The sequence below is a fragment of the Chinchilla lanigera genome, unplaced genomic scaffold, assembly GCF_000276665.1.
Source record: "Chinchilla lanigera isolate Chin_1 unplaced genomic scaffold, ChiLan1.0 scaffold00011, whole genome shotgun sequence".
Lineage (NCBI taxonomy): Eukaryota > Metazoa > Chordata > Mammalia > Rodentia > Chinchillidae > Chinchilla > Chinchilla lanigera.
Genome location: NW_004955412.1, coordinates 14972685 through 14999696, shown reverse-complemented (window position 1 = coordinate 14999696; position 27012 = coordinate 14972685). Strand labels below are relative to the sequence as shown.

The following is a 27012-nucleotide window of genomic DNA, read 5'->3' as shown; positions in this document are numbered from 1 at the left end:
AACATGATCTTAGCTGTTCTGATGATGGACAAAACAAATATTAGGTACAATCTTCTGTCATGTCCAATCTGCACAGGGTCTCTTGGGATGAGACAAATCAGGCAGATTACATTGCATCCGATGGTCAGATTCCAGACAACACAGAAAAAGGATTCCAAACTTAGGTTCCTGAACTCTCCAGAGTCCACAGATGGGCACAAGGAAAAGGTGACCAAATTCCCCAAACTGTAAGCAAAAGCTGGTGTTTGTGTGCTTGTGGGCCTTATTCTGAGGTACATCCTCATCGTACCTCCAAGAATCAGTGGATTATCATAGGTAGCGACTGCCAAAAGGTTAAAACCCACCTACAGGAAAACAAAACAGGAGCAGAAACAAGGATGAGGATTCTGGAATTCCCTGAGAAACTTACTGTTAGGATGCCTCCATCCTGGCTGTTTAGTAAAGACAGGCACCTTCTGCTCAGCTCCTCAGCCCAAAACTATAATCACCGGGAAAAAGGAGAGTTTAATGTCCTGTGATTGAAATCCTCTGTGAAGCTTCTTCTGAGAAACCACACAGAACTACCCACTCCCTCCTGCCACATTCTGTCCAGATTTCTTCCACAAACCTTTCTTTGTTGCTCCTATTCTGTTCCATCATTATCTCCCTTAACTCTGGCAATACCTCTACAGCGGGGCCATATTTTATTTGACTTTGTAAATACAGCCCCTGGTGCTATGCTCAGCACAGCCTAGACATGCAGGAAGCTTTCTGAAGTAATACACAACTGATTAATCTTGTTCTCAGCACAGAGAAGTGACAGAGTGTCCCTCCTATCCTCTTTGCTGGTCCCAAGTCAACATGCTGTGTACAGTTCTATGCAACAGGATGTGTTCAGGTTGTTCCAGGGTAGCAAGGAGGGGGACAAGAGTGCACATACCTCTGAGGCAAAGGGGACCTGAAGACACAGGTTCATCATGAATCCCAGGAGTGTGTATATGACCTCTCTGTATAGGTCCACATCATCCTCACACTTGGCCTTGGAAACAAAACAAGGTAATCAATGACCTTGCTGCTTTGCAGCTTTCAAGGTCATCTTTTTCCTTGGACAAGGACTGCAGAGATACCCACATTCCCTAAATTTTGAGTGTCATGGACTTAAGTTATGGTGAAAGTGCACAGACCAGTTCCACGGGTCTAGGAGATATGAAAGGAGTCTCTGGGGTCTTTGCCAAGGTTCTCTGCCTCTTCCTGGCCCCAGGTAAGCTGCTGAAATGGATGATCAAGGCGGCTCCACAAGAAAATCCCACACATCCCTCTAAGGTAGGGAAGACTTGGTCTAGAGGGCTCTTTAAGTCCTGCAGCTCCCCGCAAAATCTATGGTTACAAAATGGATAATCCACTGGCTTCAGCACTATAAAAACTGAATTTTTTGGGAAAGCCAGATCGTTAATAACTGTCTTGGTTACTTTTTTCTTGCTGCTGGGACAAAATACCTGATGCCCAAAATTAAGGAAGGAAAGGTTTATTTCGCTTACAGTTCGTGGAAGTTTCAGTCCGTACTTGGCAGATTATGAGGCAGAGTGGCACATGGCAAAGAGCTACAGCTCAGTGCGGCAGAACACAGCCAAGCCGCAAGCACACACCAGGGCGGAATGGGGGAGGAATGACCTCAAGCACTCTCTTCCTCTCCCTTACATATGCAAACTATCCACCCCAGGGCGGGTGCAGCTCTCACACCCTTAATCAAACTTTAAAAGCCTGCCCCATGACCGCATGAGGCTTTGGGGGGACACACAGACATAAACCATAACAATAACTTAATGCCCCAAAGAGGATGAAAGACCAAATTTGAATAGAAGATCTAAAAATACCAGCAGGCCCAAACAGGCATCCCCAAATTCTTCACAGGCTGACATGTGTCTTCGAGCATCAGCCTGAGCGCTGAGGTTTCCCATGATAGCAATACATTTGCAGAGCGCTGAGGGGTTGGTTACCATGGGATCTCTCTTCTACAGTGAATGAAAAGAAAGCAAAGCCTTAGAGAGCAGAGCAATCTGTAAGAGTGGTCCTCACTCATCAAAGGGCTGGGAGCCAGTGATCTTCTCAATATGACCTGGAGATATTCATGGGGCCCCCTGGCAACAGGACAGAAGCACACAAGAGTGTGCTTGGCTCCTCCAACAACTAGCTGGGAGGCCTGGGTTAAGTCCCTTCCCTTCTCAGAGAGCCCATTTTCACAGTTATGAACTTTTGGGGTATGGTTATGCCCCCTGAGTGCCTCTGAAACTTCTAAGGCTCAATGGGCTCAGCGTGGTCTCCAGAAGAATCCTTACTATCCTCATCAGTAACAGCTTCTGTACCCGTCCTCCTGATGGGGGTGAAAATATTCTGCATCGCGACTGGACTGTTGGTGACTGCCAAACTCCCCCTTTCACATAAGATGCAGTTCACATGCAGTGTTTTCCCTTGTAACTAGCCCCATTCACGTGCTACCTCCTCCTGTCCTCCCTGCAGCTGTTTCAATAACTGAGAATGATGTAAATTCCACCTGCGAATAAATGATTAATCAACCCGAGAGGCAACGAGGGTTCGGTGGTGGAAACCACGTTTAAACAACTCTGCTCTAGCTCCCCGCATACCTGCCACAGAGGGCAGAAATGAAGATTTGCTCACCAGTACACCTGTGAGCACAGGGAGAATGCCTGAAAGGTTGGCCTGGAACCAGACTTGGAATCTGTCAAGAAAAGGTCAGCCAGGATTATTTGTACATGGCACAAGTGATAACGTAAATACAGGATCTTGGATACTGTAGAAAATAGTTATAAACCAGGCCTGTGTGACTTACAGCAGGCATGGGTGGTTCATTCTGACCTTCCTTCCATCTGAAGTACATAATAAGGCTTTAATTTTTCCAAGTCTAGAGAACTGTCTTTCATGCTGAGTGACAGATCTCAGGTGGCAGTTGTCTTAAGCAGAAGCTGCTGGAATCCCCTAGTCCTCTTCTGAGCTGACTGTGCACCTTTCTCCCATGCTGGGTTTAGACCACATGTGTGTGCTGTGTGAGGGCCCAGCTGCATACACATCTGCATGTGATAGGGCAGCAGTCCACACTTCCTGCACGTGCCAGCTGGCTGCTTGTGTGCGGGCACAAGCTGCTCCCCATTACATAACTGGTTCTAGGCAAGACCTTTAAAGTTTGTACGGAGATTTTTTAAAAAGATATGATTTTTTAAAAAAATAAAGAATTAAAAAGATCTAGGGCCTTTACCATCTTCCCCAGCAGCTAAGCAGAACTGAAACACAAAAACCAGGACAGGAAGACAGCCACCGGCACAATGCCACTGGCAACCCAAGGCTACATTTCACTGTTCATTCTCATTTGTTTATTTGCCCAAAATTTGCCAGGCACTGATTAAGAGGAGTTTCCCTGCCACATAGTAGGTGTGCTGACTATGAAAGGCACTGTTATAAGCAGTCACTACCTAGTACCTGCCAGGGATTGCATCCAGGAAGCCCTGGATACTGAAATCTCTGGATACTTAGTTTCCTTACATACAATGTCACAGCATTTGCATGCAGTCTACACAGATTCTCTTGCACACTTTATATCATATGTAATCTTTTGATTACTTACTGTTCCTATACAATGTAAGCACTAAGCAGTCCATGCATTGCATTGTTTGGGAATAAGAAATAAAAGTCTGTATATGTTCAATACAGACACATTTTTTCCACTGTTTTTGATCTATGGTTGACTGAATATGCAGATGTGGAGCCCATAGATACCAAGAGCCAACTGCATGTTACTGCTCCCAGACCCAACGAGGACAGGGTCATCCTCCACTCGGAGGGTCTGAGATAGAAGTGGATGATCACAGCCTCCTGGTAGACGTCAGCCCTCCTGCTCTGAATGCTATGTTGTTCAATCAGAGACTCGGCCTAGCTTCCCTGCATACTGCACATTTTTTAAAAAAATCAGACAACTCAATATAGGTGGAAGAACTATTAATTTCTGGGAGTAAAAGCATTACCTTTCTTCCAGAGCCAAGTCTGTGAGCAACCCGATGGCGGTACTGGCCTTCTTGTCTGAGAAGTCAAGAAATGAGAGCAGTGCTTCCAGCAATCTGCAAAACCCCACAAAATTCTGAGCGTGGGCTGCCTTCCAGCTACCTTCATCCCCATACAAGATAACTTTGCAAGGAGTCCAGGAAAGAGTTGGCACTGGGTGAGAGGAACTGAAAGAGTGGCCTAGCAATGCCTTCCTGGGAAGCCCAGCTCCTTGCCCACCCTAAAGAGATAGGCACTGCCCTTTTGGAATGGCTCCACTATTTAATGTGAATTCCCTGGGGGCTAAGCAGTGTCAAACAAACTTTAGTGTTTACTGATTATCAGACACCAGCTTGGAAGTGGTCTCTGGTGCCCTGGCTCCATCAAGTTCATTAAGTTAAATGACATCTAAATGTGACGCTTACTAATCTGCTGATGACTAAAGTGGGAGGGCCCCATAATAAAGTGGGTGAGGGAATCAAGGTTTAACAAGATCTTGACAGTCTGCTGAATATATCAGATAAAACTGAATAGTGTTAAACTCGGAGTCCTCCACTCAGAGGTGAAAATTCTGTGTCAGTAATAGAATTCAGAAAGCTGCTTTTGAACTGGTTGAAATGGAAAAAGATTTGAGTTTTCAGACACTGCAAACACAGTCTGGGCCAAGTCTGGTACCGCTGCCAGAAAAGAGCGAATGCAATCTCACGTTGCCCACGAGGATTTACTGGCACCTCAATGGGAGAAAAGTAATGTGCGTATCCAGTACTACTAAGATTGTACACTGTGCTGAGTACTGTGCTCAGTGTTGGCTTCCTGGTCCCTTACAATGACACATGTAAGTAATTAAGGAGATAAACTGTTAGGTGGTGTGCTAGAAATAGACGTATGTTTAGTGGGCCTCAGAGTCCACTTTGAAGGAGGTGTAAGGGGTTGGAGATGAAGAAACCTGCAGTAGCAGATGACATTTTGGACATCTTTTAAGAGAGTAGCATTAGCTATTCATTCACTTATTTGTCTAATTGATAACAATGAATGAGCACTGACCCTATATCAGGCCATATGGTGGCTGCTGGGGCAACAATCATCAAACAAGCCAATGTCCTGGCTCCAAGGAGCTTACAGGGCAGCGTGGGGGCAGGGAAAAGTATGTCAGGTAGAATTCCCTGAGGTGCTCTCAGTCCATGGGGTATCTTTAGGGGTTGCTGGCAGCTACTTATAGTTAGTGCTTCGGATGTAAGGGGAGGACAGGGAGTACTAAGCCAAGGGAGACAGACAGAAGCCAGGTCATGGTGGGCCTTTTACTGTCTGCCAGTAATGCTACAGGTCCGTGTTCTTCAAACTAGCTGGTAGATGACTGGTGGTGGTGGTGGAGGCAGGCAGGGATTTCTAGGCTGCTGTCAGTGTTGAGTAGTAGGAGGCTGCATTTTAACCACTGGAGTGACTATACTTTCACTCAGGAATTGGAGAAATAGTGTCAGGATGATCGAGAGTCATTTCAGCAGTTTAAGTAGAGAATTAACAGGGTAGATGTACGTTCTAGAAAAATCTTTTTGCCTAGTGGAGACCAGATTACAGCAGGCAGGCCAGGAAGAATATACCAGGGCACCACTGCCATTGTCCAGACAATAAGGGCTAAGGGATGAATTTCAGTGGCAGAATAAGAGCTACTATCAAAAAGGAGGCACTCAAAAACCAAGAAAAAATAACTAGAGATGGAAGAGAACTGAAGGAAATGATCCAGGTGATGCTAAGGAACAAGGACTGACAACCTACTATCTTGTGAAGGTGGTAAAGGGTGATCAAGGTCATCTCCAGGATCTGGCAGAAGCAATCTTCCTCTGCAAGAACAGGAAATCCAGGTAGAGATCTGATTTGAAGAACCACATTTTGGTTTCTTAGCTTATGATACTTGTGGATGTTGAGATAGAGATGTCTGGTAGCAGAAGAGTATTGTTATCTATCACCCAAGAGAGGGACTCAGATTCTGTCTCTTAAAGCCACAGATGAGAAGATGTCAAGGGTAAGATCCTGGAGTTTCTGACTTGGAACACAGGCAGCATGAGCGGGTTAGTGAAGCAGTCCTGGAGGAAAAAACCAGGGTAGAGGAGGCAGGCCAAGAATCCACATGGGCAGCCACAGATGTAGAATTTCAAGAAGGGTTGTGGTCAAGAGAACCAAATACCACAGGGCAGTCAAGAGAGACACAGAAAAGAACACACTGGACTGGTCACTTGGGAGTGTGGCATCTGGTGACTACTTCTAGAGTGCTGGATCTGCTTACCAATTGGCTCTAGGAGGGGCCCAGAAGATAAATCATCTGAAGAATGGTCAAGGGAACCAGGATGTTTAACCTGGAAAAGACTGGCATTTCAGGCCCTAAAACACTGGAAAATGCAAGGATTTGTTGCATTCTGTACGTCTCCCATCATCTGGCCCAGAATGCTGTGGGGCAGGCAGGCTGTGTTCAGTGTAAGGAGATGACATCCATTAATTAGTACTGCTCCCAATGTGGAAGGGCTGCCTTGGGTGTAAGCTCCATATCCTCACTAGCTGGAAAAAGACCCTTCAGCTTATGAGTTGTTAGTGTCCATCCTGAATCAGAGACAAATACAATGAAAACACTGGCTCCTCCCCAGGGAGGTGCATACATAGGCTATGCTAGGGTGGCAAAATGGGGTCCATCTGTGCTGTGTAGGCTGGGCATTCAGTTCTCCAAAGTTCACGTAATTCCATGCTTCTGCAAATCCCTGACGTTTCAGGAGTGTACTTCTGTGTTCTTAATAATTTGTTCTAGAGTTAATTCAGATTGCTCCTCTACCAATTTATTTTCTTGGTCTTGAGGGTGAATGCCAAAGAACCTGAACAGCACAGAGAATGAGACCACAGTCTGAGATCAGCTGGGCTTTGTCTCGGCAGATATAAGCAAGTAGGCTCCCTCAGAGTGTGATAAAACACTCATCCTAAGCACACCCAATACCTGAAGTGGATGGTGTGTCCCTTCCTAGCTCCTCTTGCTCAGAGGTAGATCTTATGCTGTACGGACAAGCAACGATCCCTGTGTGTGGACTACCGGTCAGAGAATGGCTTTGGGTAACCAAAAAATGCACTCCCGCCTCAGTTTAGGGTCCTAAACAACATAGCCTGAAGAAAGACAGTGATTATAAGTTGAGTTCATTCCAAGTGGCAGGTGTGATACTGGTAGTTTTTCTTGCTGTGCCTGCGACTGTGTTTATGGCTAACCCCAGAGGCATTCCTACTCCTTTCCACTCTGCCTGACTCTACTATAGAAGTTGGGACCGTTTTCCCCACAAAGGATAGCATGTGACACAATTCTATTCATACAGACATAGGCAGTTACTTTTCTTAATAAAAAAAGGATGGATCCACTGGTGCTGAGCCATCTTAAAGAGAGATGTGCAGCTTGGTGCTGCAGCAAGGGGCGAAGGTGTGAGCATGGGAAAGGCTAAGGGTAGGAGAAGGACAAAGACCTTGTTGACCTTGACCTCCTTAAATCACAACTTACTATGTTTATTCTTTTCTTGTTATGTGAGAAAATTGAGCCAGGCTCTCAACAATTCAAATTTCAACTGACATGGATACATCATCCCTCTTAAACCAGGAGACACTGGGCCTCTTAGGGCTAAGTAGCTTTACTAGGTCATATAAGTAGCAAGAGACAGGCAAAAGAGTCAAGTTCAGGACCTCCTGAATCTAAAAACCCTATGTTTTCCAAAAAGTGACACTAGTCCTTGGCTTGTTCTTGTGAGCACAATTCATCCCTTCAACCCCTCATAAGAGGGGAACATTTTGGGAGGAATGTGACCTGCATGTCTCTGTAAGATTACGGACTTTTAACAAGATGAGATCACAGTTGTTGAGTTTTTGTAGTATTTCCCATGAAATCAGGGTTTTGTCTTTGCCTACACCTACATCCTCAAGAGTTCTACCTCCTACCTCCTATATAATGGAATAGTACTCAACCATAAAGGATAAACTAGAGACATTTATAGCTAAATGGATGGACCTTCAGACTAAACTCTTAAGTGAAATAAATTTGACACGTGTGTAAATATCACACTGTTTCTCTGGTGTGAGAAACTGAAAGTGTAAATAAGAACCAGGATGTATAATAGATATTGTGAGATAGGTAGAAATTTTTCAAAGGAAAGGGGAACTAGGGAGAGGGGAGGAGAAAAGAAAAGAAGGGAAAAAAATGAGAAAAGAAAGATAAGATGGAAACAAAGCTTTGTAAATAAGAGTAAGAAAGGTTGAAGGGAGGGGAAGGGAATGGGAGAGAAAAAGGAATTGTAATACACTATGTACAGTACAAATTCCCTATGATGCATGTGGTCATTATGTATGTCTAAATTATATCAGTAAACTTAATGAAAGAGTCGTGGGATTGGAGGCTGCCCTGTCCTGCTTCAAACCACGTCATTTCATTACACAGAATCCATTACATTCCCTTCCAGTTTAATTGGAGACGGGCATTAGCAAGACTAGTGAGCATAAAAGTAATAAGCCGACATTTCTCTGACTGTCCAAAGAGAGCAGGTAGGACTACATGAAGTCATCATAAATACCATTCTTCAAGACAATGGAAAAATTCAAACTGAAACTCAAGCAATTCAAAGATAGCTTGGGGGAAAACACTTGTGATAACTGTAGCTACACTTACTCAAAGAGACAGAAATCCAATTAAAAAACCCTAACTGAGGAAGGTACTGAGGAAATGACTGCTGAGTCATTACAAAAGTGATGTGCTTTTGGAGGATCTAACTCCTCTAACGATGCATCCTCCTGGATAACAGACGTTCAGCGGGCTACCAAGGCCTATGTGGGGAGCTGCTGGCACCGGGGTTAGGCTCAGTGGAGGAACAAAGTGGGCCTCAAGGAGCACTCTGTCTGGTTTAAACATCAAGTATCCCCCAAGGCTCATGTTTTGGGGCTTGATCCCCAATGCTGCAATTTTCAGAGGTGAGACACAGAGAGGTGGTAAAATTGTGAGGGTGCTGCCGATCTCACTGGTAAGTGAACCTGCTGATGAATTAGCTGAATACAGCATGAAGGGGTAGGGCCCAGCTGGAGGAAGTAGGTCAGTGGGCTGTGTCTTTGAAGAATGTATCTTCTCCCAGGCCCTGTCCTCTCTCTCTGGCTCTTTTCCCCTCTCTCTTATTCCTCATCACCACGAGATGAGCAGCTCTCCTCCGCCTCACCCTTCTACCGTGTTTCTGCCTTGCCACAGGCTGACATCAATGGCACCAGCCTGTTATGCACTAAATCCTCTGAAGCCATGAGCCAAAACACACCTTCCTTCTTCTAAGGACATTTTCTCAGGTATTTGGTCACAATGATTTTCATCTAACACCAAATTTTCACCAACACCAACATTAACAAGTGGGAGGGCTCAACTTGATCTGAGAAAGATCCTACACAACTGCAGGTGTGGCTCCTTCTCTTGTTCCTAAGGAATATACACCACGAAGACAGCTGGGTGAGATTTCTTCCTTCTCTGCTGCAGCTTCTGCTGTCCCATCTGTGAAATGGAATAGTAACAGTGGCCTTGCCTACTCCACAAGATGAGGGGAGATAAAGTTGCAGCGAGAAAAACTGTACATTATGTATGGAATATTTATAAAGCAGGCTATCATAAGTGTTACTATTCCACTAGGTTGAACTGCTTGCATCTTTCTGATCCCAAAAATGGCAATTTCATTAGGTTCAAATCATGAGAGACATGAGGAGGGGAGATGGGCCAGTCTGAAATTGGAAGATAATGACTGGAAGATAAGTAGAATTAAAATTTATAAAATAAATCAGTAAACTAAGGAAAGAAACAAAGTAGACATAAACTGAAAAGAAATGCGCAGAATCATTGTGGTCTGGGTAATGTTTTAGAAAGTCTCCTTCAGAGAGAGCAACCTACTCCTGAATGCTTCAGCCTTGGAAAGATCTCCACACAATAGCATTTATTTATTCATTTACACTCTACTTCGTTGCAGAAAGGGTTTAAAGCTCTGCAAAATCAGATGGCATTACTTCAAGCAGGAATGAAAGAGGAAACAAAAGGGTAAGATTAGGATGGAGCCAGGCCTAAGGTTAAAAGCATAGAAGCAAGTGACCCATTTCAAGGCTGGGTTTCACATCTGGCTACAGAAGTGCTGCCTAGACACCATCTACAGCATCTGTGAGACAGACATGCCACCTGTGCAGACATGAAACTACCCATGGTACTGAGTTCAGGTAGGAGCTGGTCCTGGAGGTCTGCCTGACAGCATCCCTTCCAAGGCTCTTTCTGCTCTTGATCATTCATAACGTCTGATGGCAGCCCATACATACAGACATGAGGAGGGAGACGGGCCAGTGCGAAATTGTCTTAGCAAGCGATGACCCAAGACTTTGTGAGAAACACCCTTCCAGCAGAACCTTACCGGGGCATGTCAAGGTGGCTGATGACCAGGCTCCGTCCACGCTCAGTCTGCGTGAGCTGCAGCAGCAGGGTGAGGCTCTGCTGCTGGACGGCCATGAGTTTAGAGGCCAAGAGCGAGGGCACTAGCCTGGCCACATCGGGGTGCAGCACAAGCAGACGTTGGTTCTCCTCTGCAAAACACAATTGTGGCCCTTCAGCCAGTTCTGTCTCCTACTACCCTAATGGGAAACTCTTCTCTATTCATTTCAGGAGCAGGATATGACTGGAAGAGCAGGACCCTAGAGCCAGCCTGCTGGGTCTGACTGAGCAGGGGAGTAGCCTTGGCAAATTAACTCCTGTGCCCCTCCATTTCCCCATCAGTAAAATGAGAATGATAACCCACCCACTAGAGTTGGTAGAGGACTCAATACATGATCATACCAGGCAGGGACGGGCACATACAGATGGACTATAATGTTATGATTGTCAAAAGGTTCTTTGGTACGTCATATCCGGAAATGGGAGCAAAGGGAAAGAAATCAGCTTAATTATAATGCATCGTTAAAAAATTAGTCCTCACATAATGGCCAGTGTGATCATCTGAGTTTTTTCTAGGAAACTAGCGTGTTACCTGAGAATATTCATTAATAAACCATGTCTTCCTTCCTAAACTATTGCCTTGGTTACTTTTCTCTCGTTGCTGAGACAAAATACCCAACGCCCAAAGTGAAGGAAGGAAAGGTTTATTTAGCTTACAGTTTGTGGAGGTTTCAGTCCATACTTGGCTGGCTCCGAGGCAGAAGATAGCAAAGCAACAAGAGCAAAGGGGGGAATGGCAGCTGAACAGCAAACAGCCAGAGCAAACCGGAGGAGGAATCGAGGCAAGCAGCTTCTTTTTCTGCCTTACTTTGTAAACAGACTACCCCCACCTAAGGGGCATGTAGCTCTCACATAATTTCCATGCCCTGTTCTTTCACAGGCTCAGGATGTATACAAAGTAAGCACCCTGGCTTCCTGCTGAGTCACTTAGCCAAACCTCTGGACTCTCCAAGTTGACACAATGTATCAACCATAACAACTATGAACTACTTCCAGGGTGGTAGCATTGGATTTACCCTTTTTCACCTGCTTCTGAACAAGTACTTGAGAGCCGGTAGGGACACAGGATGAGACTGAGCAGTGAAATTGGGCAGAGCAAACTAGATCCTGGTGGAAGGGGACATGTCACCTGGGTCTCCTTACCCTGGGCTTTCTCCCCATGTATACGTTGCACAGAGTGGTCAAGAAGAGGAAACAGACCTCAGCTCTTCCAGCCCTAAAGAGTCAAGACATAGGACTACTGGAAAAGTAGTCTGTTGTAAATAATTCAGACAACACAGAAGTAGTACCAAGCTAAAAATGAAAGTCTCCTTGTCTGGTGCCTCCTCTAGCTAGGACCATTCCCTGATGAGCTATATTATTCATCCCACTGTAAGAATAATATTAAAAATACTATGCATCCTGCTCTGTAATTGGCTTCTCTCTCCCACTCAGCAAACCAACATCAACCTATTTTCACATTCTTACTTTTAAGTATTCCCTTGTCCTTTTTAAAAGCTGCTTTGTATTTACTGAACTAGATATATCAAAATTTCACGGGCCTGAGATACAGGCGTATATCCTAGGTCGTATCGGACCATATTTTTCAGATGTTTAAAAATACATAATTCTAAATTCACAGAAAGCAGAGTCAGTGGGTGACTGTGGCAGGTTCATAAGGCGTGAAGAGGCCAGCACCAAGTCCTGTCTTCCTCCCTCCGCAGGAGGCTTTGTACACACAGCCCAAGCCATGCGGGTCCTATCCAGAAGAGCATAGCACCCAGTTGATTCTTCTATGCAGGTGCCCCTTAGGAAATAAGCCTGCTGACTGTCTATAATTTTCTAGTTTATTTTCTTAAATTCTTGATTCTCCCACTCTACTAAATAAGTACAATTGTGTTACACTCAATATTTTATAGTATATAAACTGTATTTGCAGGCTCTGCCCCTGGCTTCCCAATTAGTACTGTGGCAAGGACACACATCTATCATTATTCCTATTTCCAGTGCTGTGTGTTTTTAAGGAAACACACTTTTTTAAAATGAGAGGAACACTAAAAATCTTTACTTACACTGAAGTCACAAAGATGATTAAGAAAGATTACACAAGAGCTTAATGAACTCCAGAAAATGCTTCCATGAAACAGATTTAAGAGCTGACATGGAAAATAAAACTCCCTGCAGCATTCTGCTGCATCCCTATCAGACAGCAATCACTGTCGACAAATACTGGCTGGCTGACAATCCTACAGCACAAATGGGTATTGTGCTCAGCAAAAAGATTGTTAGGCAGATAGGAAATGAAACGCTGTATCCATCCCATTGATAGCACAAGAGCAGACATGGTGAGTCTGCAGAGGGAGCCCAGGTGAGAGACCTCCTGTCATGCTACAGCCCACAGTCTCTGGGAAGCTCTTCAGCCACACAAGGCCCAGATGGAGAAATAACTGCTCTGCAGACCTTGTTTTGGATCCATGTGCTTTTTGGAAGGAGGAGTGTGTGTGTGTGTGTGTGTGTGCATGTGTGTGTACTGAGGTCTAGAACCATCTTTCTAGGACTTGGTTTGAGGGGAACAATCATGCCCAACCATGTAGCTCAAGCATCTCCAGCTTGTTACTGGTGATTAAGAATCACACGTAGGCTCACCATTCTCACTGCACACCGCTTGCCAAAGCTTAAGAACGGTCACACAGACTGTCTCTTCAATCACGTCTTTTTCCGCCGCGGAAAGGCACCTACAATGGACATGGAGAACAACGGGAAATCTGGAAGTCAGTCTCGATTTTCTTTTTCCTGGGTTTTATTTCATACCTAGACTCGCCGGATGCCAGTTTTCAAAAATAATTTTACAAGTCAGAGTCACAGGGCATCAGGGTGAAAGGCCTGGCAATCATTGAGCCAACAGCTCCAGGGTAAGTCTACCAGCTGGAAGGAGCAGGGTAAAGGTTGTCTGAAAGGTGGGCGGTGAGCTGGGTGCCATGGTAGAGCTGGACATTCAAATATGCGCTGGCAACGCTAGCCCACATCAGAATCTTAAGCCTCAGGAATCATGCCAGGTACACAATTGAAATATAAAATAAAACAAAATTTAATAAACCTCTTCCTACTATATGGACCTTTCTCCAGATGAAATCTTAAGTGGGATCAGCCAGGACCCAGCCAATTCTACTTTCTCTATGAGAAGTAAATTCAAAAAGAGAAAAGGAACAAACAGAAACCTTGCAAAAAAACCTGGTGGAAAACCATTACTTCCCTGACTCTGAAGAGCCTGGAGGAGCCTGCAACAAGTTGTTCCTCTAGGTGATAGGTGCACATGACTTAATCAACCCAAAGCATCAAGCTCAAGGGTATTCACATGACAGCCTTACGTCCTGGAGGGGCCACCTCCGCTGACTGAGGGCTGGGACAAGGTAATGCCACTGCTTGTGCAATCAGCATCTGGCTTCACAAGAAATGAATGTCTTTCCTTGCCTTGACATAAGCTGTCTTTCCAAACACCCCTACCTTCTTATGGTCTCGTTGTCGCTGATGATGCTGAACCCATTGTGCGTTCGGAATAAAGTTTGTTCTGTGCCTGAAACAAATTCACAGGAAACCACGTCAGGCTCCTGAACTGGCTGGCTGGCGTCAAGCTGCAGTGCAGTCAGCTAGACTGAGAATCCTGATATTACATTAGTGTCAAGGATACTAAAGGAACAAATACCTTTAGGTTCTGAAAACAATGGTCACCAGCCATTCAGTGCGTGAGTTAGAGGGATTACTTGGCGGAGAGCAGAGCTGCAGTGGCCCTGGAGTTAGTGGCACAACTCATCGCTTTGCAGTCTCTGGAGAGCCTCCAGGAACTGCTTAGCCTCTGGAAAACACTGCCACTCACATCTGTTCTGAAATATTTATTTTGAAGTTTCCAGGCTCCAGGAAGGAATCTATAATCACCAAAAAACTGCTGGAGAGGATATGAGCGCAACCGCTCTTGTACACTAAAGGGAAGTCAGAGGCCCCATCCATGTGCACACACCACAGTCTATCAATGAGCAACAAGAACTGTGTAAGCCCTGGCATCAGTGTTCACAGGAAATGGTAAGGTTCTCATTAGGAGAAGGGGAGCTGATGTGTCCTGGAAATTATTTTCACACTTTAAACAGCCATTCTGTGTCATGTGAATGAACCTTACAGTTTATCCTACAAAATTCTGCCTTTTGTTTCTTTACGAGGAGGGTGTAGTGTTTGGGGCGAATGTGGCAGTGTCGGGTGTGGGATGTGTGTGGGATGTGTGGCGCATGGGTGAAGACTGTGTGTGTAGAGTACATACATTTATATAAATATGGTGTGTGTGCTGTGTGTGAGGAATGTAGCACGTGTACGTCATGTACATGTGACAGGTGACTAAATGTTCTCTGTGAGTGAATCCTCTCTCTGTGTGAATGTGTGTGGTGTATATCATAAGAGAGCAGATATAAATATGGTATGTGCTGAAGTTTAAAAAGTTTACTATAGTACAAGATACATTGCAGTAAGACCCCTCAAACTACTCCCCCTCCTTCAAACACTCGTATATCATTGTCCTTTTGACTTTCTAAAGCAGTTCTGGAAATCCTCTTTCATTAGTGTCTTCAAAGCTAAGATCAAAAATCTGGTCAATCCCACTGCCAAATGCCGTCCAACAGAAAGGTATTCTCCTAAAAACATCATGGTGCGTCCTCACCCACGTTCACTGGGTCTGGCACTGAACAACTTCTGGTTCTGTTCCAAAGTCAAAATGCCCATGAAAGGTGAATGTTTCGATTCAATTCAGGACACTGAGTCAGGCACGACAGGCAACTAAAGACATAAATGAGCACTTCCAGAACTGCCTCAGAAGGCGGCAGGAATGGTGGGAGAAGTGTGTTCTATGTAAGGGGGAGTATTTTGATGAGAACTAATGGCAATGTGTCTTTCATTGTAATACTTTTTTATTCAATAGCACAGCATATATGGCGTGTGTGCTCTGTGTGCATTTTGTGTTGCGTGTGTGGTGTTTACTGCATGTGTGCTGGGCGCATGCATGCTCTGAAGGGAGGACAGGGAAGGAAGGGGTGGGGCGTATTTCTTGTGCACCCTTTAGCACCTATGTTACAGCAGAACTTCAGTTAGTGCTTGGAGAAGGAAATGAGGGATTCTTCTGCCTCTTACAGCTGACCCCCACCCTGTCCCTTCACACTGACAGCACTCAGGAGCTCACACCCATCTCTGGCTTACAATCCTTCATCACATCGGTGAGGATCTCCATTCCCCCTGCATAGAACAAGGGCGTCTGGTCAGGCTTAGAAAGCGTTTCCAGGAGGTTTTTGGTTGTCACAGCTGTGTTCTTTCCTGAATCCAGTAATTCATGGGCTTCTTTCTCTTGGAGGTCTGCCTTCTCCCGGAGATCTACTTGGTGCACATATTCTGGTAACACAAGCAGGAAACACACAAACCAGGCAAAGCCCTCACAATCAACAATACCACACAAGAAGTCACTCAACAATACTTCACAAGATCACTGTTCCTTCCCCACTTCTTTTCTTTTCTTCTTTTCTCTCTTTTGGAGGTTGAAAAGCATAGAGAATTAAGATAATCTGAACACTTCTTCAGCACAAAAAATTTAAACAAAGTCATGCCCTATTCTTAAACCGTTGTGGAGATTCAGAGCAGTCTGGAACACTCAATGGGAGCCTGGCACAGAGAAAAGGAAGGCAGAACACTGGAGTGGGAGAAGAATGGGAGAGGAGTAGCATGGGCCTCTTCACACAGGGGGCGGCTTGCATAGAAAAAGGAAAGGTGTTGTCTTGTGGCTCCAGGCAGAGAAAGTAGGAAGACACCCAGCAGGGAGGAACACAAAGGGAAGTGAAGTTCAGAAGAAGGGTACCAGCAGGCTCATTCTCACCTTTCACCTGTGTCTGCAACTTGGGGTTTATTTCTGAGATCTTCTGATAACACTGTCTGGACTGGAAAACAGAAACAAGACCTTGAAGGGTGGTTAGGGGGTAACCGTGATTACAAGAAAGACACGGGGCATCATAGCACTTGGCTTCTTTATTATTCCACCTGGCTTCCTCTGGCTCTCGGAGCAGGCGGTAGGCATGGAGAACACAGTGTGTATCTGACGCTTTGTGTAGGCTTTTTCGGTTCTGTGCAGCAATAGGTATTATTTCAAAGCTCATTCTAAAAAATTATGTTGCCAGACACAGACTGTGATGAAAAATATATCCAGTCCTAAATTTATGGCTCGTGTCTGTCTGGGATAGGAATAATCAAAAGGTAAATGCAAAACTTAGACATGATGTTTGCACTAAGACAGATTAGAAGGCTACTTGTTCGATATGTCTAAAGAGAGGTGAAAATAAATGAAGCTGGAGACACTGTGACTCAGGAATAAGAAACAAGAACAGCCGAGTTAAATGTACACCCTGCAAGACAGCTGCAGGGGTCCATTCACTCACTGACCTCTCTGCCTCAGTTGGAAAACTTGAAAGGGAGGGGCCCTCATAGAGGAAACTTAGACAAGAAGTTTCTGGAAGAAGAAAGATTCCAGTTCATGGGGATTTCTGAGCTAAGGCAGCATTGCCCATAAAGATATAAGAAATGCCCAGCACATAATACAACCAGTCACCAAGGAGAAAAAAACTGAAGAAATAAAACTCAAACAGTTCAAAGATATCTTGAAGGTTCAAGGCCCATCTAGAAGCCAGATTAAGAAATGAAGAAAAAAAGTCACAGTTATCAAAGGGGCATGCTGCAGAATAGAAGTGTATACACTGAACCTAACTTCTCTTCAACACCAAATCCAATTTATTAGCAATTTTTGGCTTTACCATCAATATATACACAGAATCCCATTACTTCTTATTATACCCATCATCACCACAAGCCACTCCTATTTGGATAATTTATTTTAGTCTGTTTTTCTAATTGGTTCTCTGTTCTTATTTTGCCATTCAAAAAAATATTCTCATACACATGTCAAAGTAATCCTTTAAAATATAATTTAGGTCATATCAGTCTTTGTTAAAACCCTCTAACGGCTGGAAGATCACTCAAAGTAAGAGCCCAGGCCCTCTGAAAAACCTCTGAACCCTCTAGAATCAGTCCCATACTCACTCCAACCTAAAGTCCTTGAAGAAAATAATATATTTATGAATAAATGATTAAAATCACACAAATGGAGAAAGAATACTCCCTTCACTAAATGATACTGGACAACTGAGTATCCACATGCAGAAGAATGAAGCTGAATCCTTACCTCACACCACATATAAAGATTAATTCAACATGGACTAGAGATCCAAATGTGTGAGCTAAAGCCATAAGACTCTTAGAAAAAAAATAACGATAGGCATAAATCTTCATTTTGGGCCACCAAAAGCTCAAGTAACCAAAGAAAAAAATAGACTTCCTCACAATGAAAGAATTTTGTACTATGAAGCATACCATCAAGAAAGTGAAAAAGGCAGCATACAGAATAAAAGACAGCATCTGTAAATCATGTATCTGATAAGAAATTTGTATTCAGAATGTATGAAAAGTGTTTAAAACTTACTGTAAAAAGACAAAAAAACTCACTTGAAAAGGGGCAAAGGATCTGAAAAGAGGTTTCTCCAGAAAAGATACAAATGGCCAATAAGCACATGCAAAGATCTCAACTTTGTTAGTCATTGGGGAAGTACAAATTAGCATCACAATGAGATGACATTCACTGGAATAGATGTCATGAAAAAGAAAGATAATACAATGCTGTAAGTCTGGGACCTACAAACATCTGAGCTGCAAACTTTCACAGTTGTGAAGAGACCTCACATTACACAGATGCAAACAAACTGCAGAAGTGGCTCATGTGTGTGGCGGACATTGTCACAGTTGTGCTGCTGTGTCCTTCCTGTACAGTGTGATTGTGTACAGTGGCACAGTGCTCAATCAGAGTCCAGGATGTCTGGAGGCAAGAGGTAAAACAGCGGTGATGTGGTTTGTTTTTTTATGCTTTACTGTACATTGCATATTTATGTCAAAGGTGTATAAGACTCATTTTGTTGGGACTTACAGTCAAGTCTAACTTACGAGAACAGAACTCATTCGGGACTTACTGCACAGGTCCCAGAAAAGATGTGAAGCAACTGGGTCTCTCATAAACTGCTAAAAGAAATGCAAAATTCAAAAAGCTGTAGCCACTTTGGAAAATAGTCTGGCAGTTCCTCAAAAGGTTAATGAAAGAGTTACCACAGGCCCCAGCATTTCTACTCCCAGATATAAACCCATGCAAACTGTAAACATAAAAGTACTGCACATGAATGTTCACAACTGCATTAGTCATAATAGTCAAAGAGTGGGAACAACCCACATGTCCATGGGCTGATAAATGGTTAAATAAAATATGGTACATGCATACAATGGCATATTATTAGGTAATAAAAAGGAACGGAAGACTGATATATACCATGACTTGGATGAACCATGCAAACATTAGAATAAGTGAAAGATATCGATCATAAAAGAGGACATATTATATGATTTTATTCACTTAAAAGGTCCAGGACAGGCAAATGTGTAGAAGTGGAAAGGATAATGGTTGCCTAAGGTTGAGGCGTAGAGGAAAAGAATGGTTGTGAATGACTGTGGTGACGGCTGTCCAACTCTAAATATACTAAAAACCACAGATTGTACACTTTCCACAGGGGGCTCAGTCACTTTTCTCACTGGTGGGGCAAAACACCCAGCATCTACAACTTAAGGAGGACCGGGTTATTTTGGATCATAGTTCAGAAATTTCAGTCCATGTTCAGCACCCTTAAACACAGAAATGGCATGGTAGAAGGGCCTAGGCACAGGAAAGTGCCTCATGTCAGTGCAGCCAGGAAGCACAGAGAGAGAAAGTCAAGGCTCCAGGGAGGGAAATATAACCCCCCAGGTCATGCTACCAATGACTCACCTCTAACCAGGCTGCAACTTCTAACAGCAAGTCAGTTGTAGCACCCCGATAATTCAGTTGCCTTCCAAAAACTCCGCTCATGAGTACATGACTTAAGGGGACATTTTTAACCAAAACTATAACAACAGGTAAACTGCATGGTGTTTGAATTGTATCTCAATAGAGCTGTTATTAACAACATGTAATGTCTTAGTATATATACTTGGGCTTTACTTTTGGGTGATGCGATTACAAGTGAATTTCATTTTTTCTCTTTCCTTATGGTTTTTCTTTCCAGAAGTTGGAGGAGGACTGGTAGAAAATGCTGCCAAAGAAATTCCTACATCTGGAAGGGTTGTACTAGTGGACACCAATATCCTGAGATTTACCTTGGAAAAATATGAAAGGGAGGAATTACATCAAATCAATTTGGAGGCCAGGGTTCTCTTCTGGAACAATCCAAAGTGATACTCTGTGGTCAAGCATGCACTGACATCCCTTTAAGAACTCACCACACTGTAGTTCTTCAGAGCCAGGTGGGCTTTTCCCATGTGGAAATATGCTTTTGTGCATTTTTCATCACACTGCATAAGAGAGAATAACTGATCAGATGTTTCAGAAGACTTGAAGCCATTAGGTACTTCCCTACCTGCCTCATTAATAGAGTGAAGGCAGCATTTCGGTTTTCAGGACAGTACCAGACCTGACAATTAAAACTTTCTGTGCATCTGTAACAAAACTAAATGATGCCTGGGAGGAGTCTGGGTGTACAAGGAAGCTCTCTATCAAATTAATGATACCTGCCACTTTTCAGTTCTATTTAATGAGGCTCACTGAGGAAGCAAACCAGAAACCCTTACTTTAGAAGAGCTCTTAATACTGCATGAACATTAGAATCACCCAGGCTGCTCATGAAAATTCTGACCTTGTAAAAATTAAGTTATTCTCTAGGGAAGAGTCTAGGAATGAATACTTTTTAGTTCTCAGGGGATGCAACTGTACACCCACATTAGAAAACTAATGGTTTATTAGAGAGTAAACTGACTCCGGGCAAGCAAGCTAGTGAGGTGACCAGCACATTTTCGTGGGCCCAAGAAGTTCCCACTGTCAAATGAACCACAACACGTACACTGGATCTTACATTTGTATCACCTTAGATCAAGAGTGAAGCCGCTTTCAAAACTCAGGGTTAAAACTCATCGTTCAGAGTATGTTATTCACATAGGGCATCAGTAGGCACCTGGTGTCGGACCCTAATTATTATAACTGAGGGAAGCGATTTGGCAGAGTCATTGATTGAAAGTTAAGACCGCCAGTTAAGTAAACTTTATGGAATCTCTTTTAGGTCCAAGGCACTATGCCTGGTCAGGTGCTCTTTAGAGTTCAGACTTAAGGTGATAAAGCTCAAAAGTCTAATGTGTCCTGGATGAAACTTTATTCTGCCATTCATCAGAAGTGGATGTTAGCCAGGATATCTAGATGGGTGCATTTTCATGTACATTATTTCCTGATTCACTGCTAAGTGAATAGTAGTAGTAGTAGTAGTAATAGCAACAGTAATAATAATAATAATAATAGTGCATGATTGTTCAGTCCATTTCATGTGCTAGACACTGAACTTGAAGGTTCATAGGAACCACCAAATAAAAGGTTTATGGCAACTCAACAAAGTAAGTACGATTACTTACAGATGAAGAAACTAGAGCTGGAGAGGTTCAAGATCACATGAACAGTAAGCAGAAGAGCTGGAATCTGAAATCTGGTCATTTGACTCCAGGAACCAAGGACTTAATACTAAATCCCTTTCAGAAATATCCTATAGGAAAAAGGTACGTAGATATTGTAGGGAATGCTATTCCAGAAGTTCACTTGAAAGAAGTCTGTTCCAAAGAGATGCAGTCTAAAAGGGGGCATGTAAAAGTGGAGGGATCTGAGCTGGATCCTGAGTGATGGGAGAAGTAATAAGAAGTATAGGGGAGGAGCTGAGAAAGGTCCTCAGGTGGGAGAGTCCAAGGGCTGTTGTGGATGGCCCTGCTGGGACTGGATGGTGGGAAGCAGCTGGAAAGGGGGACCTAAACCTTACTCCACATGGAGGCCCTGAAAGCCAGGTAAGAGAAGGGTGTCATCAATGGCAGTGTTGAGGTAAGTTGGTCTAGAGGCTGAGGCAGACCTAACCACAGTAGGAAAAGGCAGTGAGTTGAGCAAGGAAACCAGACAGTTGCTTGGCCCATGGGCTGATGTCGGAAGTCCTGGAGACAGTACAGACACTAGAGCTATGGCATAAAAAGACTAGCACCAGCTAAAGTAAGCGATAAGGGTGAAGGAAAATGTAATGTCAAAACCCAGGGTTTGGATGTCCAGAAAATATGGGGTGGCACTGACAGAAAGAAAAGAGGTCAGAGAGGGCAGGGCATGGAGAACATGAGAGCTGGCTTTAGACACGCTGAGTGTCTGATGATGACAAGACAACTGGATGAGAGCCTGTGGGAGGAGGCTGAAGTGCAGCTCTGGAGCCAGGGGAAGGGGGCGGGGTCCTAGGGAAACAGGTGTGAGAGGCATTTGCAGAGATAAGAACTAAACCCATGAGAGGAGATGAGAGCCTTAACAGAGGGAAGAAAAGTAGGAAACAGGTTCATAAGCCTGGACAATTCCCCAAAGATGAAACATGGGAAGCAGGAAAGGAAAGGTCAGAGAGAAAAGAGGAAACTCCAACAGGTCAGTTCAGGAGAGCCAAATGCCCACAGAGCACCCAAATACCCACTGAAGGCCTCAGCCATGCCTACTGTGTCATCGTGAAGTGCTGTAGCTGTGCCTTCACCTTCCTCCACACCAATATAAAAGGCCGCTTGCTAATGGATTTTCTCTCCACTGATGCCACTCTCCTTTAAGCATATGTCACCCCTCAGTAAAGATTGCTCTTGGATGAAAACCAGTTCCTCTTAAATGAAGCCTGCCTTCAGAACAAGATATATTTCATTGCACAGGAAGCATTCTGCCAAGAAAGAAATGATTCTGATCCTAGCTGAAACCAGCTTCGCTACCTTATCTTCCTTGACAAGGAACAGCACTCTTGAAATATCCTCATATAGGCTTGTCTCTCCTGATTCAAAAGTGTCAAATATATTATATTGGCATGAAAGTACTATTGCTATTAATTATGGAGTGTCTGTGATGTTCACTACTGATATTTTAAAGGCTTTTAAGGAAAGTAAAACTTTTTCTTTCAATTCAGGGCTTCAGCATAGAACTTATTGTCACTTGATTTTAGAATTCCTTGTGCAATTTTCCCTTTTCCTCTAAGTGTTTACTCAAACCTCTTTAGCCGGGAGCCTTGCTGGGCATTTAATAAGACTGGCTGCTGAGTGTCAGCATTTTTTAATGTCAGCTCTACTGGGCCTGCTTTGCCTCGGTTTCACCATTAATTACACTGTGCTTCGGTTAACATTTGGGAGCAGGCCAGTGTGTTATCCTGAGTCAGCACAAGGGTGGTCTTCCTCTTCAGTATGGTCCTTGTACATCACAACAGATGCTCTTGGAGGCCCTTCAAAGACATTTTGCTTCCTCCACAGATGAGGATGAGATCCATACCCAGGGATTATGAAGTTAAAGGTTTTAAAGCAGAGGTCGTGGTTAAGAGCACAGGCTAATAGTAAGACAAATATTAGCTCTGTGATCCTGTGTAAGTTACTTAATTATATCAGAGGCTTAGATTCCTTGCCAGAAAAAAAAAAAAAAAGGAAAGATAGTGGCACTGAACAGAACCAACAAGGTTGTTGTGAGCAGGGAGCAAATATGTTTTTTGCTGTTATTGCTGGAACAACCAAACAAAATAGACTTGCCTCTCTCCTTTTACAGAAAAATGGCAGACAAAGAAATCATGATCAAATAAGTTGATGAAGTAAGTTACGGGATCTAGAGATGCGAAGGCTTGATGTTGTCATCAGGTTTGAGCAACTCTCATTTTTTTTTTTTTTTTTCTGGTACTGGGAATCGAACTCATGACCTTGCACTTGCCAGGCAGGCACTGTGCTGCTGAGCTAAATCCCCAGCTCCTTGAGCAACTCTCCTAATTTAAAGACCTCCCTAGTACAATCAGGCAATCTTTACCATGGCATTTTCTAAAGGATAAAGAGATGAGATACTCTAGATGTCACTTTTGGAGGAACTCTTGTGATTTACAAACCATCATAAACAAAGGTGACTTTCTAATTCATCCCTATTTTCCTTTCTTCCCCCCTCAATAAAAAATGAGCCTGTAGATGTGGCCTGTATGTTGCTGTGAGAGAATGCTCTTGATTTAGGCCAAACTCGGTAGGTCAGGTTGGGTTTGCTGCCCCAGGGAATCAAAAACTCAGCATAGCACATTCTCCCAGCACCTCAATTTCTCTTGGCTGTAAGTTGTTTGAAACAATAGTGTTACATTAAAGCAAAGACACAAACTTCATAGAGTGTCACATAAACTTCCCAAAGATTTTAAAGATAAACCATGTGTCTTCAGAGGAATTTCATGTTTCTTCTTTCTTGACCCCTGAAGGGCTCATGCTGATTCTTTTCTACTGTGGGAAGCACTTCAGTGGAGAAGTCTGTGAAGTGCTAGTTTTAGATATTTCAGGGGCTGGGGATTTAGCTCAGCGGCACAGCGGTTGCCTGGCAGGCATGAGGCCATGAGTTTGATTCCTGGTACCGGAAGAGATATTTCAAGGAAAAAAGATATTTCAAGCCCCCTTAGCAAAGTAACACAGAGGAATGTGGATTAAAGGTTAACTATTTAGTCACCTGAAATAATGTTCCTAAGGAGTGATTGTGGCAATGTGAAAATGAACATCCCTTACTTCTGTGCACCTCTGATAATCTATCTTGGCCCATTTTGGAGGGACTCCCATGCTGGGTATTGTGCTATCTGCCTGAGGCCTAAGTGACGTTGAATAATAGGAATTCTTTTTGCTGATTCTGATTATCCCTCTATAAATAGAGGATGTTACAATATGTTTCCAAATTGCTAGAGATGGAGGAGGAGAGCACACACTGATGAGGAAGAACGACAACAGTACAAAAACAAGCTCCCGCTGCAGGCTTTAGAGAAGGGAGTTTTTCCACTAGGGCACACAGCAAAGCATCTGTTAACACTGTGGTGAAAAAAAAAAAAAAAAAAAAAAGAATAAGCTACTATAATATAAAATCTTAAAAAAAACAGTAGCAGAGCTTCTGTGGAGTTCTTACTATTATGGACTAGGTACCTTATGTGCATTATCATGACCCTCACAACATTTCTATTCCATCCCATTTTATAGATGAAAAAACCAAGGCTCAGGGTTGCAGAGCCTATAACCTTTCCTACTGTGATACATCGGCAACTAGCTCTATTCATTTCAGGGCTGAGACATCTGACCTAAGCAAGCACAATACTATCATGGGGGAAAGGAAATACTCTCTTACCTTCAGTGCCCAGTCACAATCCACCAGGGCCTTCTGGTACTCCCCAAGTTTTATAAGAGCCTGTAATGACACACAGAGCAGACACTCAGACATCATCCTGCATGGAGCAGCCTTTAGTCAGTACGGAGAGCAGTCAAACAGCAGAATGGTGAAGAGGAGTAAGTGGCTGCAGCCTGGACCAGGCAGAGTCCCAGCCGCAAACAGATGTCACACTCACACAGGCAAGTTGGAAAGAATTTGACAAAGGAGCTACTTACCAGGTAAGGAGGACAGGGCTTTGGGGAACAGAGGAGGGATGTCACAGAATCCCAGGGCTAACACCAGCATGGCTAGAACTGAAGGCGTAGAAGGAGGAGCAATGGAGAAAGGAGGAGATGGTAGCTACGTGAAAGAGCTGTCTCATGTGACCTAAATCCTTTACCAGAACTGAATGCCAGAAGAATAAACACCCCAGTTTTGCTGTGCACTTTTCTTCTCATCTCATTGGCTAAACCCAAAGGGAGGCTAGAGGGCTGGGAAGCCAAAGCACCAGCTCACACAGGTGAACCCCAGGCCACAGAGCAGAGCAAAGAAGGACCAGGAGACAAAACCAGAAAGTACCCAGCACATTAATCACATCTACCAAAGAGGAGCTAATTTGTTGAGCCTAACCTGCTGTGAATGTTCCAGAAGGACACTAGATGATAAAGAGAATCAAAAAAGTAGATGATAACAAGTATTGGAAAGGATATGGATCTGCTGGGAGGAATGTAAAATGAACACAGTCTGGCAGTACCTCAAAAGATAAAATATAGAGTTGCCATATGACCCAGCAATTCTGCCCCTAGATATATACAAGGACAATGGCAACCACATATCCATACAAAAACTTGTACATGAATCCTCACAGCAGAATTACTTGTAAAAGTCAAAAAACAGAAACAATCCAAATGTCCATACACTGGTAGATAACTAAAATACAGTATGCCTATACAATGAAGAAATGTTCAGCAATAGAAAGAAATAAAAAATTGATATATACTGTGACATGGGTAAGCCTTGAAAACGCTGTGTTAAATAAAAGAAATCAGAAACAAAAGGATAAATATTATATGAGTCAATTTATATGAAATGCTTAGAATAGGCAAATATATAGGAATAGAAAGTAGATTAGTGGTTGTCTAGGGTTAGGAGTCAGGGTAGGGAAATGGGAAGTTTGGAAGGTGATAGTGAAAGACTATGTTATGGTTTATACCTAGAGGTCCCCCGAGAGCCTTCTGAGCTCCCAGGCAGCGTTTTGGGAGGGTAACTGGATGATGGAGGATTACACATGACTTGCTATTGGAAGGTGGGTCTGATTGGAAGAGGGGTTCACAGTGAGTGTGACCTAGAAGGGTGTTTATCTCTCCTCCTAGCTCCCTCCTTGATGCCTACTGTCCTTTCTCTGCCATACCAGGAGAAGCTCTCCTCTCCCATGCCGTCCTGCCTTGGAGCCAGAGACAGTGCAAGGACTGAGGTTACTGGATCATTGAGCCAAAATAAGCCTCATGTCACTTAAGATGCTGGTGTTAGAAACTGTGTTTCGGTGACTAGAAAGTGACTAAGACAAGCATGGAGTTCTTCTGGGATGATAAAATGTTCAGGGTTGATTGTGATTTGCATAACTTTGTGATTATACTAAAACCAGGTAATTATACTCTTTAAGTGAGTGAGAATTGTATGGTGTATGAATTATGCCTCAGTAATGTTACCAAAAATAGAGAAAGAAAAAGTTCTGTTCTGTCCTCATAATCCCAGCAGAAAAGAAGAAATACAGAAATACACTGACATTCAAGAGGCCATCACCCTGAGCCCTTGGTACCAAAGGTCTGGGGATTCTTTTAGAATCCCCCAGCACTGGGGAAAATCTTGAAAATCAGAAATCAACTGGGAATTTGGGGGTTATTAGGCACTTTCTCATTACTGGGACAAAATAGCTGACATTTTCAATTTAAAGAGGGGAAGGTTTATTCTGCCTCACTGTTGTACAGGGCTCACTACACGGCGGGTCAACTCCAAGGCAGACACAGCGTGAAGGAAGGGCATGGCAGAGGAGAGCCTCTCACCCCATGATGACCAGGAAGCAGAGAGAGAGAGAGAGAGAGAGAGAGAGAGAAGAGAAGAG

At 43.7% G+C, this 27012-nt stretch overlaps 1 protein-coding gene across 4 annotated transcripts in view; it reads right to left on the bottom strand.

The window, feature by feature from the left end:
- Positions 1-27012, bottom strand: part of Ttc12 (tetratricopeptide repeat domain 12) — a 66324-nt gene that overhangs the window by 11864 nt on the left and 27448 nt on the right. For all 4 annotated transcript variants that reach the window (XM_005378139.2, XM_005378142.2, XM_005378141.2 and 1 more), the window contains exons 7-18: positions 24870-24929; positions 19946-20017; positions 16419-16479; positions 15752-15940; positions 14021-14090; positions 13163-13251; positions 10461-10629; positions 4014-4106; positions 2656-2716; positions 1854-1991; positions 920-1018; positions 410-478 (exon numbers count right to left, since the gene is read on the bottom strand). In XM_005378139.2, the coding sequence (XP_005378196.1) occupies positions 410-478; positions 920-1018; positions 1854-1991; positions 2656-2716; positions 4014-4106; positions 10461-10629; positions 13163-13251; positions 14021-14090; positions 15752-15940; positions 16419-16479; positions 19946-20017; positions 24870-24929 (1170 nt within the window). The remainder of the gene's footprint in view (positions 1-409; positions 479-919; positions 1019-1853; positions 1992-2655; positions 2717-4013; positions 4107-10460; positions 10630-13162; positions 13252-14020; positions 14091-15751; positions 15941-16418; positions 16480-19945; positions 20018-24869; positions 24930-27012) is intronic.